Source organism: Fukomys damarensis, unplaced genomic scaffold (genome assembly GCF_012274545.1).
Source record: "Fukomys damarensis isolate Sample0158 unplaced genomic scaffold, DMR_v1.0_HiC HiC_scaffold_25, whole genome shotgun sequence".
Classification (NCBI taxonomy): domain Eukaryota; kingdom Metazoa; phylum Chordata; class Mammalia; order Rodentia; family Bathyergidae; genus Fukomys; species Fukomys damarensis.
This window is the reverse complement of record NW_022900937.1, coordinates 25,286,999-25,301,881: the sequence shown is the minus strand read 5'-3', so window position 1 is coordinate 25,301,881 and position 14,883 is coordinate 25,286,999. Positions and strand designations below refer to the sequence as shown.

At 34.5% G+C, this 14,883-nt stretch overlaps 1 protein-coding gene across 3 annotated transcripts in view; it reads right to left on the bottom strand.

The window, feature by feature from the left end:
* Positions 1 to 14,883, bottom strand: part of Scaper (S-phase cyclin A associated protein in the ER) — a 328,066-nt gene that overhangs the window by 185,468 nt on the left and 127,715 nt on the right. For all 3 annotated transcript variants that reach the window (XM_010626089.2, XM_010626097.2, XM_033756178.1), the window contains exon 21: positions 11,588 to 11,653. In XM_010626089.2, coding sequence (XP_010624391.1) covers positions 11,588 to 11,653 — 66 coding nt within the window. The remainder of the gene's footprint in view (positions 1 to 11,587; positions 11,654 to 14,883) is intronic.

The window sequence follows — 14,883 nt, the reverse complement described above, 5'->3', positions numbered from 1 at the left end:
TTATGCTTATGAGGCAGGCAGCAGAACCACTGAGCTAAACCACCAGCCCCATCCTGGTTGTATTTTTAACTCTTACAATCCAGCAGTGAGTAACCTGCCTTTCACTGTCCTTAATATATTTATCTGACCAATTTTCTTTTAAAATACACTGCCCATGCTATTCTCCTACTCTAGCTCTGACTACCCATTTTGGGTTCTTTTGTGCTCCTTGCTCTACTTGACTGTTGGTACCCTCTCCCAGGCTCAGATTCTTCCTTCCATCGACAGGCCCTATCTGCTTTGCTGACTCCTAGAGCAGGTCAGAGGGCCTTCTCCACACAGACACCCTGTTCCTCCTGGTTAGGACCTTGAACCTCAAACCAGGAAACATACTCTTCCCTTCCTACTCAGGCACTGAAACCTCAGCATGCAACTGCTCCCTCACCTAATGGCTTCAGCACTGAATTTTTCTGAAAGGAGGATAACTGGTGAAAAAGAAAAAAAAGTTTCCATTTATGAGCCAGAATAATTTTATTTTTCAGTAATTGGACTGAATGCAAAGGTTCATAATTGCTAGGCTAGTGCTCTACTGCTGTATCCCCAGTCCTTCATGTTTTAAAATTTTGAGATAGGGTCTTGAAAAGTTGCCAGGCTGCTTCCAACTTGTATTTGCTGCCTTGGGTTTCTGAAGAGCTAGGATTACAGGATGGGCCACTGTGACTAGTGCTGGAATAATTTTACAGGGAGAAATTTCTTTTCATGTACTATTTGGTTACAGAGTTCATGAAGAAAAGGCAAGAGAAAAATGTGTAATTGTTTCCCTTTCAAATCTTCTTCTGAGAGTGACTAATTTTTTAAAAATATTATAAATTTATGGTTTTAATTTATTTAACAAGTTTTAATCAGCTGTAATCACTATCCTTTTTGAATTTTTAATTGTCCCATCTTTGGTCAGTAGGAGACTCTTCAAGTTGGCTCCTGAGTCCACTAACAATACATTAGCAGTCTTGAAGAACTCCCTTGTCATCTAACATGACAGCACATTCCGATCTGATATTAGTCATTTATTTCTCCAATAAGTCCCTATTATTTTTCATATGAAATGATATTTTTAAGTTACAACTAAGTGAGCACTAGGAAAGCTCACTGCTACCAAGCTGGTCATTGTTTCTGGGCCTCTTCAAAGAACAGAGCTAGCGACAGAGTATACATGTATACACAGACATGTGTATAAAATGGTGTACAGATATACACAAAAGCATACATGCAACACTTTTAAAAAATATATAAAATACCTTGTAAATTCATATAATTCAAAGTTATCCCTTTAAGGGTTTTACCTGCTGTAAGATATTGCATCTACCTTCCTGGTTCCAGACTAGGAATTCAGGTTTTCAGGATCACAAGGAATAAGAGAATTCTAGTCTCCACAATCTCCTTTATATTATCCTGCATTATATACCCAATAGTCTCAAAAGAAAATTTTGGATAATCTAATATGATAGAATTAGAGAATGTTTAATTTTTTGCCATATATTTTCCCTATTCTCCCTTACCTTTTTCTTACAGTGATACTATAGAATTATCTGAGATACATCCATTTTATATATATTCTCTTCCTATGGCAACTGGTTAATCTTAATTTCAAGAAACTGTAACTTGTTTTATTTTTTTTAATTTTAATTTTATTGGTACAATTTATTTCACTTTTGTACCATAATGATTACATTCATCATATGGAATTAATACCTGTATATGATGTACCTTGATTCTCTTTTTTTTTCTCAATCCCTCCCCTCCCTTCAACTCCTCTTCCCCTCCCTATGTACAAAAGCCTCATTTCCATTTAATTTCCTTACTCTGATGATGTTACTTAAATTATTTTGACTGAACTTCATTCTCTATTATGTTTTTTAAATATCTATTTTGTTTGTTTATTTTGCTGTGCTGGGAACCAAACCCAGCTCCTTGAACCTGGTAGGTAAGCACTCTACCATGGTATTACATCCCTAGCCCTAATTCCTTCTATTTTAAGAGAAGTTTTAAGTCATAGCAAAGTAGAGTAGAATACTATCAGTAGAACAGATACTTTAGTAGTATTTAAGATACAAGAAAAGAAAATGTAGGTACAGGATTTGTCACTGGCAGAGCTATTATTTAAGGACACAAAATTATGGGTGTATACAGTATTTAGGAATGGGAGCATATAAATATAAAAAAATGACACCTTGGGGACAGGAAGATATTTTAGAAATAAAGCAGCATTTCAGTTATGACTTTATGAAATTGTTCAAAGCAGGGTTAAGCAAATTATAAACCATCACTAAAGCCACCCCATTGCCTATTTTTAAGTAAAGTTTTATTTGAATTATTTTTAAATGAAGTTTTATTAGAAATAAGTCATATGACTCATTTATGTTTGTCTGTGGCTGCTTTATACTACAAAGACAGGTAATTGAATAGTTCAGACCCAGATCTTATGGCCCAAAAAAGCTAAAATATTTACCATTCAACTCTAAAAAAGCATCTGCCAATTCCTAGTTTCAAGTGGTAATAAAATGGGTAGATAATAAGTATAACTGTACTAGCTATGCTTAATTTTTTCAGAACATCCCATAAATATACAGAAATCTGCAATTCAGCAATTAAAAAGACAATTCAATAAAAATGGCAAAAATACAAACAGACATGTTTCACAGGAAGACATATGAGTGACCTGTTAGGACATGAAAAATATTCAACACCATTCGTCACCAGGCAAATTCTTATTTTAAAAACCAAGATACCACTACACACCCATTGGAATGCCTAAATTAAAAACTGATATCAACTATTATTATGAATGTGAAGTGATGGGAACACTCGCATATGGCTGGCAGAAATGTAAAATGGTAACAATACTTCAAAATAAAAAATGTCTAATGACTTATTAATCTAAAAATATATACAGGGCTCTGCCCATCCATATCTAGGTATTTACTGAAAATAAATGAAGACCTAAATCCAAGATTTATTTCCAAACCTGGAAAGAGCTCTCATTAGAATGGATTAACAGAGGCCAGGGATTGTAGCTCAGGGGCACCATGCCTGCCTCGCAAGCACAAGGTCCTGAGTTTGATCCCGGGTACAAAAAAAAAAGAACAGACAAACAGGCTGAGTCTATATTTTCACAGGAAGACAACAAAAAGGACAGACACAACATGGGTAAATCACAAAACCATTCTGAATGAGAAGAAGGCTTCTACAGAGTCCATGCTGTTTGGTTACATTTATAAAATGCTCAGAATGGTTTTCTAGGTCTTGGATGACAGTGACAAGATTGAGAGGAAAGGATATAAAAATTTTTCTGGGGTGATGATAACTCTGATAAGTGTTCATGTTACACAAGCACATGCACTGGGGTCAAAACTCACAGCAACTTTAAGATCTATACATTTTATTTTATGCAAAATTCACCTCCAAGTAACAAAAAGTAACAAATGATACACAATTAGGTAATGAAAAGGAATATATATGTGATAAACTCAGTATAGTAAAGTCATAGAATCTATATATTGAATGCATAATTTCCAATATACAATTCTTTCAAACTTTTTAGAATTTTTGACATTTCTCATAATGAAATAAAAGAGATAACTATTATAATATATACTACCCTGTACCAAATAGACAATATTTTCCAAAATATGAGGACTAGTTAAAATTTTAAAGTTAGAAATCACTAAAAGAAATCATATAACTAAATTTAAAATTAATCAAAACTAATAGGAAAAAGGACTACACTTGTGAAGTATCTTACAAACTGTTTCTAAATAACTTTTGGTTGGAAACTAGGCAATTACACATAAGTGAAGGAAAACAAAAACACCATAAAATATGCAAATACTTATAAAGGAATTAATAAAGTTAAAATGATAATAAAATAGCAAAAATACATTTGGAAGCAACTTTCAAGAAGGATTAATAAAAAAGAATCTCAGAAAAAGCTTATTCAAGAATAAAAATGTCCAATAGTCTATGAATCATTAGAGACTCAAAAGCTAAAGCACAACTATATCAGGAAGATTTAAGTAATAACCCAGGAATTAAACCAAGGACAACCCAACAACAAAAATAAAAATGAGGAAACACTTAAGCAAGACACAAAGGTAGACTTCCAGTACACCAATGGCAAACTCTAGGGCAAATAAGGTTGAAAAGTCTGACAGTGAAGCACCTGGACACCCTGAACACATAGCACGGGAAGTAATAAAACAGATCAATCAGGCTCTAGAAAAATTCAAAACAGAAATAATTTCCCAGATAACTACAGAGATGGTGAGCACAATGATAGACATGATTAGAGACTCTAGAACAGAAATTGACAAAAAAAAAAAAAAAAAAAAAGATGAACTCAGGACCATCATAGATGCCATGAAGGCCCAGCATAAGAAATGGAAACCATGAATGCCCAACATAGGAAAGAAATGGAATCCATGAAACAGATTCAAACAGATATTCAGGAGATTAAAAACTCTATTGAAAGTTTTCGAAGCAGGATAAATGAATGTGAAGATAGGATTGCAGTCAGTGACCATGAAAAGAGAGGTCTCTTCAAATCAGTAAGGGATCATGAGAAATCGATCCAACAACTCCTAGATGATGCAAAGAAGAATAACATAAGACTGATAGGAATCCATGAAGTAGCAGGAGAAAATACAAATGACTTTAAAAAGCTGTTCATAAAAGTAATGACAGAAAACTTTCCAAACAGAGGGGAAGAATTTGACAGACAGATAAGTGAGGCATATAGGGCTCCCAATGAGCCATGATCAAAAAAGTCTACACCTATACATATAATAATCAAGATCCCAGAAACCCAACATAAGAACAAAATACTAATACAAAAGAAACAAATAACACACAAAGGAAAGCCCATCAGAATCAGAATTGGGTTTCTGAGGAGCTGGGATTACAGGATGGGCCACTGTGACTAGTGCTGGAACAATTTTACAGGGAGAAATTTCTTTTCATATACTATTCAGTTATAGAGTTCATGAAGAAAACGCAAGAGAAAAATGTGTAATTGTTTCCCTTTCAAATCTTCTTCTGAGGGTGACAAATTAATTTTTTAAAAATTCCTTTCATAATAGCAACCAAAAAATATGAAGTATCTAGGAATCAACCTAATGAAGGAAGCAAAAGACCTCTACACTGAAAACTACAGCATTCTGATAAAAGAGATTGAAGCAGATATAAGAAAATAAAAAGGTATCACCTGCTCCTGGATAGGAAGAATCAACATAGTGAAAATGGCCATACTACCAAAACTGCTCTACAGATTCAATGCAATGCCGATGAAAATTCCAACAGTATATTTCACAGAACTAAAAAAAATAATCCAAAAATTCATTTGGAACTAGAAGAGACCTAGAATAGGAAAAGCCATCCTAGGCAACAGAGACATGGTACTGGGTATCACAATCCCCAACTAGAAGCTATACTACAAAGCCACTGTGATTAAAAACAGCATGGTACTGGCAAAGAAACAGACCTGAGGATCAGTGGACTAGATTGGAAGATACAGAAATAACTCCAAATGTACTCAGCTACCTCATCTTTGACAAAGAGCCAATCATCCTCAGTGGAGGAAAGACAGCTTCTTTTAATAAATGGTGTTGGAAAAACCGGATTTCAACCCACCAAAGATTAAAAATAGACCCTTATTTTTCACCATGCACTAAACTAAATTCCAAGTGGATTAAAGATCTAAATATTAAAAAATAGACACAAAATTTTCTGGAAGATAAGTTAGGCAGAACTCTTGAAGACATTGGCATAGGGAAAGATTTTATGAACAAATCCTCAGTAGCACAGGAACTAGCACAAAGAAGCAACAACTGGGATCTCATCTTACTAAAACTTCTGCACTGCAAAAGAAACCATCAACAGAACTAAGAGACAACCTACAATGTGGGAAAAAAATTTTACCAGCTGCTCCTCAGACAAAGGACTATTATCTAGAATATATAAAGAACTCCAAACAATCAGCCCCCCCAAATATAAAGGCCTGATTCAAAAATGGGCATCTGAAATGAATAGACATTTCTCAGACAAAGAAGGAAAAACATCAAGTAAATATATGAAAAATGTTCCATATCACTGGTCATTTGAGACACACAGATGAAAACAACACTGAGATTCCACCTCATCCCACAAGAATGGCTGCTGTCAAGAAATCAACCAATTACAAATGTTGGCAGGGTTGTGGGGAGAAAGGAACCCTTCTCCACTGTTGGTGGGAGTGCAGACTGGTGCAACCACTATGGAAATCAATATGGAGATACCTCAAAGAACTAGGATTAGAGGTTCCATTTGACCCAGCCATCCCTCTGCTGGGTATCTTTCCAAAAGAATTAAAAGAATCATACCACAGTGACATATGCACACCCATGTTTATAGTGACACAGTTTATAGTAGGTAAAACTTGGAAACAGCCCATTTGTCCATCAGTTGGAGATTGGATAAAGAAGATGTGGTTTTTCTATAAAATGAAATAACTACTCAGACATAAAGAATGAGAAATTACGGTCATTCATAGGAAAATGGATGCATATTGAGGATATACTATTAAGTGAAATAAGTAAGTTACACATGTGTCAATACCAAATAGTTTCTCTGATGTGAAAAACTATAATTGTAAATAATATCCTAATGGTATAATTGATAATGTGAAATAGGAAGAAAAGGGTTAAAGGTGCAGGGGAAGTGGGAAGGGTAGGGAAAAGAAAAAATACGAAAAAATGGAAATAAAGTTTTTGTAAATAGGGAAGGGAGGAGGGGGTTAAGGGAGGGCAGGGGTATAGGGAAAAAATGAGAACCAAGAACTGTCATGTAAAGGTACAAGATCCCAATGATGAATGTAACTGTACTGTATACCTAAAATGTACCAATAAACTCATGGAGGAAAAAAAAATGTCCAATAGTAGCAACAAAAACTGAAGAAAAAAATATATTGAGAAAAAAATGCTACATATATGAAGATACAGACAATAGACTAAACATTAGACTTTTAAAAAAGAAACAATGACAGAAAATATTCTGTACTAGACTGGTGCAACCACTGTGACAATCAATATGGAGATACTTCAAAAAACTAGGATTAGATGTTCCATTTGACCCAGATATCCCTCTTCTGGGTATGTTCCCAAAAGGATTAAAAGAACTGCACCACAGTGATATATGCTCACACATATAGTGGCACAGTTTGTAATAGCTAAAACTTGGAAACAGCCCAATTGCCCATCAGCTGGAGAATGGATAAAGAAGATGTGTACTTTTTTTTATTAAATGGAGTACTACTCAGTCATAAAGAATGAGAAACTGGAGTCATTTATAGCTACATGGATGCATTCTGAGGCCATACTCTTAAGTGAAATAACACATGTGTATAAATACCAAGTCATTTCTCTGGTGTGAGAAACTGAAAGTAAAAATAAGAATAAAAGTGTATAATAAATTATGTGAAACAGTAAGAAAAGGTCTAAAGGACAGAGGAAGTGGAAGGAGTAAGGGAAAGGAAGGAAGGGAGAGGAAAAAATATGAGAAAAGGAAAAAATGGAAACAAAGTCTTTGTAAATAGGGACATGTAGAAGGGTTGAAAGGAGGGCAGGAGAATAAGGAAAAAAATAAGAACCAAGATATATTATGTGAAAGTACAAATTTCCAGTGGTGAATGTCATCATATCGAATACCTAAAATAAACCAATAAACTTAATGAAAAAAAGAAAAGAAAATATCCTGCACTAAGTATAATGGTGTCTACCATGGTTGGGTACTGGATGCTGTTAAACCCTTTTTCTCTGTCTAGTCATGTGATAATGCAGTTTCTCTTCTGTAGACTGATTATGTGATTGATCAGAACTGATTTCAGGATTTTAAAAAAATGTTTTTTTAAAAAAATTTCAGAATGTTAAACTAGCATGGCAAAACTGCAATCATTCCCACTTGTTCATGATTTTTAATTCTTTTTATAATTGTTAGATTCAATTTCTAAGATTTTGTTGAAGATTTTTATACCTGTGTTCATAAAAGATTCTGGTTTATAGTTATCTTTATTTCTAATGTCTCTGGTTGGCTATTAAAGTAATGCTGGACTCAAAAGAATGAGTTAGGCAGTAGCCCCCGCTGTTCATAAGTTCTAAAACAATGCAGAGAATTGGCATTAGTACTTTTTAATGATCTATAGAAATTACCAGTGAATAGATCTAGGCCTGGTAGTACTTACTATTTTGGAAAGTTATTAATTATTGATGAGAAAATTTAACAAGCCTATTCAGACTGCCTATTTCTTCCACTATGATTTTGGCAGATTGTTTATTATAAGTAGCTGATCTATTTCATCTAGGTTATCAAATCAGTGGGCAGAGTTACTCATAATTTTGCTTTATTATACTGTGGATATCCATGAGATCTGTATAGCACTCTTTTTTTCTGATATTAGTCAAAGCATGAGATTACGAGCTTTTGATTTTCTCTATTGATTTCATGATTTTGAGTTTTACTGAAAATCAGATTTCTACCAATTTTTAGTATTTATTTTTTTCTGATTAGTTTGGATTAATTTACTCTTTTTCTAGTTTCCTAAGGTGATAGCTTACATGATTCATTTTAGGCCTTTCTTCATTACAAATACATACATTTAATGTTATCAATTTTCCTCTTAAGCATTATTTCACTGTATGCCACAGATTTGGTTAAAGATTACTTTCATTTTCATTTAGCTCAAACCATTTTAAAATTTCTCTTCATATGTTATTTTTGAACCATGTGTTATTTGAACTGTATCATTTAATCTTCAAGCGTTTGGGGATTTTCCAAATATCTTTCTGTTACTGATTTCTAGTGCAATTCCATTATGGTCTCAAAGCAGTCATGGCATGATTTCTAGTCTTTCAAATTTGTTAAGGTGTCTTTTACGGCCCAGAATGTAGTCTACCTTTGTGAGTGTTCTCTGTGAGCTTTCAGAGAATGTGTAATCTGCTGTCATTGGGTGAGTTATCAACATTTATCAGACAGTTGATCCTTTCTTTAATGACTTGAAATTCCACCTTGATCACTATACCAGTAATCTGTTGCTGTGAAACAAACTACATGAGTGCCTTAAAACAAAAACTGTGTATTTTCTCCCTGCAGTTTAATCTGGGGCTTAGTGAGACAATTTTTCTCACCTAAAGTAACCTATGTGGCAGGTGCGGTCACTTGGAAGATGGGCTGAGTGATGCCTGATCCTGGACAGCCTCATTCCTTTGCATGGGATACTCAGCAAGGACAGGCAGGACAACTGACCTGTCACTCCATATGACCTCTTATCCACATGGAGGTTGATCAGACTTACTGACATGGGAGTCACAGAAGAACAAGTAAGTTAGGGTGAAAACAGAAGTAGTAAGACTTGTGAGACTAAGGCAAGGAAATCAAGTATCACTTCTTCAGTGTTCTTCAACAAGTCACAGGGTCAGAAGTTTCAAGAAGGGAAAAAAAGAGCTATGTGTGGTGGCACATGTCTGTTATCTCAGTACTTGGGAGGCTGAGGGAGGAAGATCGCTGTGAGTTCAAGACTAGCCTGGGCTACATAATGAGTTCAAGGGCAACCTGAGCTACATAGATCCTATCTAAACAAAACAAAACAAAACAGGATAAAGAATCCATTCCTCTTTTTTTGTTTGTTTGTTTTGTTTTGTTTTGTTTTGGTACCAGGGATTGAACTCGGGTTCTAGCATTTGTGAGGCAGGCAGTGGAACCACTGAGCTAAATCCCCGCAAAGGAATCCATTCCTTGATGAGAGAAATGGCATGCCCCCATGAATGGCTCAACAATCTCTGGCCTCAACAATTTCTGGCCATCTTTGCAAACACTGTACAGCCATATACTAAATTTCCTCATGCATGTAGATCTGTTTATAGACTTTTAAAAAATATCATCCAAACACTTGTATTTTTATTCACAGGCAAATGCATCCTTAAACTATTATTAAATATCTATTACCTCAGTTTCCCATTATTCTTTTAAATATTTTTCTAGAAATTCTCACATTTTAACATGCTCTTTAGGACGATTCCAGCTCCATGAAAAAAAATAAAAGAAAAAGATAGCTATGTTAGAGATTACATTTGTAGGAATATTAATAAAGAGATTAATGTCCTGTGTCTTATATACAAGAGTATAATTTATCTATTTATACAAGCTTTCTTTTATATCCCTGAAGCATTTTTACAGTTTTCTTTTTACAGATTCCTTAACATTTCTTCGGTTTATTCTTAATTTTTCCACTATTATATATGATACTTATATTTTCTTGCTGGTTATCCCAAAGAAAAGCTGCTACATTTTATATCTTGGATGTCCTATTACATTCAAGTTGCTTTCAGTTTTCCTAATTAACTTCATAAGATTTAGGAATGATTCAGCTCACATAGAGTCTGATATAAGGTCAATGGTCTCTAAATTTTACTAATTGTTAATACTATCATATTAATCTGGTAATCAGCCATCGAAGTTGATTTTTATTATTGTTTCTGCTAGTAGTTTTTTATTTGATTTTCTAAGATTCAATATACACATAATCACAAAAATGATCATTTTGTTACTTCCTTTTATATTTAGCATGCTAATAATTCCAAAACAATAATAAATGAAAGTAGTACACATCTACTTATGTATATCCTATTTCTGATAGGTAAGAGTATTTCTACTGTAATGTAAATAATGGCTATATTAACAGTCTGTAGCATATCCACACCAACAAATGGCTATACATATTCTTCAATTTGGAGTATTTTTTTCATTAAAACACATTAAAAATAACAGTCATCTTCATAAATAAATATCTGGGCATGTTTTATATCACTAAGTAGCCTAGAAACCAAAGTGGACTTTCTCTGTGGCTAATACACATTACTTTTCAACAACGCTATGCTGATCTGTCCTCCCATCAATAGTGTATGTGGCCATTTTTCTTACTGTACCTTTGTCAGCAGTATTTTTGAGAGGCAAAAATGAAGACTTTTTTCTTTCTTAGCTACTGTTTAATTATACTTATGCCTTAATGGAAAAGTCTAAAAATTTTAGTTTCATCTAAAATCTCTACTCTTAGCTAATCTCTTATCAGAATTAGAGAATTCTATTTTCCTTAAGGAATGGCCCTAGAAATAATCCTTAGAGATATTCCCAGAAGAATCACCAGCACAGCCTTATCTTCTAGAATCCGACCTGTGAGCACAGAATTTCTAAACCTCAGCACTACTGACATTTCAGCTGAGATCATTCTTTGCTGTGAGGGGCTATCTTGTACACTGGAGAATGATTAGCAGGGTCCCCAGCCTCTATCTACTTCATGTGAGTAGTGCTTTCTCCCCAACTTGTGCTAATGAGAACTGTGCCCAGGTGCCAAAGAGACCCTGGCAAAATCATCTCTAGTAGAATACCACTGTGTTAAGGGAATGACGTTCTATGGGTCAGAAACTAAGCTCGTGACTACAGGCATGTTTTGACAGGTCAGATACAATTTTATTATAGGGATTAACCAAAGAAAAGCAGAATGAACTAAAATGTGGGACAGAATACTCACTTTGCTTTATAAGGTGAATCAGAGCCAGAATTTTTTGTTTCCATTAAACTCTCATACTCCTTCGCCCTAAAGATAAAAAGGTTTTATCATTGTCAGTTATTTTGTTGCTAATTTTTATAATCTTATACCAACCCCAAGCCTTATCTGTGTCTTTCCTTTCATAAAGTCATACAGCTAGGGTTACAAATTAATTACATTAATTTTAATATTCTGATTTTTGAATTGCTTTAGATTATCATTATTACAAAAGACTAAAGATTACATATTTCCTCATAAGATATAGAACAGACTCATAAAAACACTTCTGAGTTTATATATTAGATTCAAAATGTTTTTTTCAGAAATGTAAGAATCATCATAATTAAATTTGAAAGTCTATTAGATTTCTACAAAGCAGAATTGGCTAGCTACGCAAGTACCTCAAGAGATTTATAATGCAAAAAATAAGTACAAGTAAAGAATAGTCATTTAACTTTAGAAATCATTTAAAAGACCACGGAAATAAATTGACCAGATCCTCAAAGATGTGTTTTATACCAAGCACCACAGATTTTGAAAAGATAACCCTTTCTTGCTGCTAACAAGGTTCTAGCTTGTCTAAACCAGAGGTGATAGTCCTCAACAGATGATGAATTTAAGACAAAGCTCACAACAGCAATCCATTAATACTGACTTGTTTTTCTATCTTTTTGGAGAAAAAAAAGAGGAAAATATTAAATGTTAACTGCTCATCCAAAGGATCCTTGTTTCTAAGTCCAGTGGTCTATGAAAAAATCACAACACAGACCAATCTAAACAGCAACTTACAGATGGAAAAAAAAACCAAAAACAAACTCTGTTTCATAAAAAAATGTGAAAATGCAAATTATAACATTCTTAATAAAGAAAATAAAATGGCAGAGTTACTTTTGGAAAAAAAGAAAATGCAAATTGGAATAAAATTACATTATATATTGTCTCAACCAAAGAATACTACTGCCAAAATATTAAGGTGTATCAACATGGGTAAATAACTACTTGGAAGCTGAACACAACTGTAACCTTATCAGAAAGGTGGAAAAAACTAAGCATTATTCAGGGTTAAATATGTTCCAAGTTTTGTGCCAGATACTGAACATTCATTAATTTATTTATACACAAACTCTTGATATGGTATTATCCCCATTTTTCAAAGAAAACACTGAGGCTTAGAAAGATGCCTGTTATACTAGACATATATTGAGCTAAGGCTTAAGGTGGAAGAACTAAATTCATTCTTTCATTCATGCACACATAACAAGAACTGTATCACTCACAAATTCTAATTTGACCCGAAACAATAGATTACTTTTTTGTAACTTGAGTCATGTCTTGATTCACTTTTAGAAATCAGTTAAAATCTTACTTCCATAGGTCCCACTGTGTGTAAATTAGATTATGGAGGATAGGAAGGGAGGAAGGGAGAGACAGAATATATTCAAGCAACTTAATTTCCAGAAAGGAAAAATGGAAAAAGACATAATAGCATTAAAAATACATAATTTCATACAGCAGAGTGATGATGAATATGGGTAGTTGCTGTTGTAAGAGCTGAGGTCGATCAAAATTAACACATTTTATCCATGAGAGACTACACAATTCCAAAATACTTACATTAGAGCAATTCTGACAACACAAATGATGTCTAGGTGACAGTACAGATTCCCATCATCTTGCCTTTAGTGTTGTTTTAGATTCTTGCTTAGAATTTGCATTTCTCTGCTTATATTGACCATATGTTCTTGCATGATGTTTACTTTAACCATAAGAACCCTAAATGTATTAGTTACAGTTACTTTGAATTCCCAATATAATTCTAATATCCTTGCCATAGTTGAAACTAGTTCTGATATTTGCTCTTTCTCTCCAAATTATGCTTTTGCTTTATAGTATGCCTTGTAATTTTTCTTGATAGACATAATGAGTTTTGTAAACAGAAGTACTTTAAGTAAGGCTTTAGTAAGGTAGTAAAGTGTGAGCACACAAAAAAAGTCTTCTGTAGTTCTATAATTATTTTTTAGCTTTTTTTTCTTTTAAAAAAAGTCTCACTAAATTGCCTAGGCTAGGCTTAAACTTGTAGTCCTCCTGAGTCAACCTCCTAGAGTGCTGGGATTATAGGTATAAACCACCATGCCCAGCTATGTCTCTGTCTTTTAGTGTATCTGTACCTCTGAAGTACGAACAAGAGTTTTCTACTCATCCTCTTCCACTTAGATGGGACAGGATAGTTAGAGTGAGGTGAAACTAGATATTACTTCTTTTGCTTCATGGAAAGGTACTACTTATCCAAAGCCATCATCAAGAAAATGTATAGTCAAGCTCCAGATGAAGAGACAACTGCGTGTGTGTGTGTGTGTGTGTGTGTGTGTGTGTGTGTATCTCACAGAATTTGTAATCAGAATATACAAACCACTCAAAAATAAAATAACAGGCCACTATTTAAAATGGGTAATATCTTCAAAAAGATACTTAATAAAGGAATATACTGAATGGATACAAAGCACACAGAAAGATGCTTGATATAGATGATTAATCAGCACAGAATCTCAACTGGAACCACAATGGGATACTACTACATTTCTACTAGAATTAGATAAAATTTAAAAACTAACGATACCAAGTACTGGCAGCAATTATGGAGCAATTAAAACTTGCACTGCTGCTGGGCGTGGTGGCATATGCCTGTAATCCCAGCACTCGGGAGGCTGAAGTAGGAGGATGGCTGTGAGTTCAAGACCAGCCCGGGCTACATAGTGAGTTCCAGGTCAGTCTCAACTACATAGTGAGACCCTTTCTCAAAAAATAAGAAACAGGGCCGGGGATTTAGCTCAGTGGTTCTGCTGCCTGCCTCACAAGTGCAAGACCTGAGTTCAATCCCCAGTAATAAAAAAATAATAATAACAAAAATAAATAAATAAATAAAACAAAACTTGCACTGCTGATGGGCATACAAAATGGTACAACTATTATATAAAACAGTTTGGCAATTAAGCTTTTAGGTATTTATCCAAGAGAAATGAAAACAAATGGTTCACCCAATGACTTGGTAGTTTTATTTTAAAACGATCCAAACTGGAACAGACCCAGGAAGGACCCAAGGACCCCAGAGGGGGTTTTTTTCAGCTGCCTGGCTGCCTGCATATCTGCGATCACCCGGCGGCGTGCGCGCGAGCTCCCGGCCTGCGCGGGAGCTCCCGGCCTGCGCGACAACAGACCCAGGAAGGACCCAAGGACCCCAGAGGGGGTTTTTTTCAGCTGCCTGCCTACCTGCCTGTCTG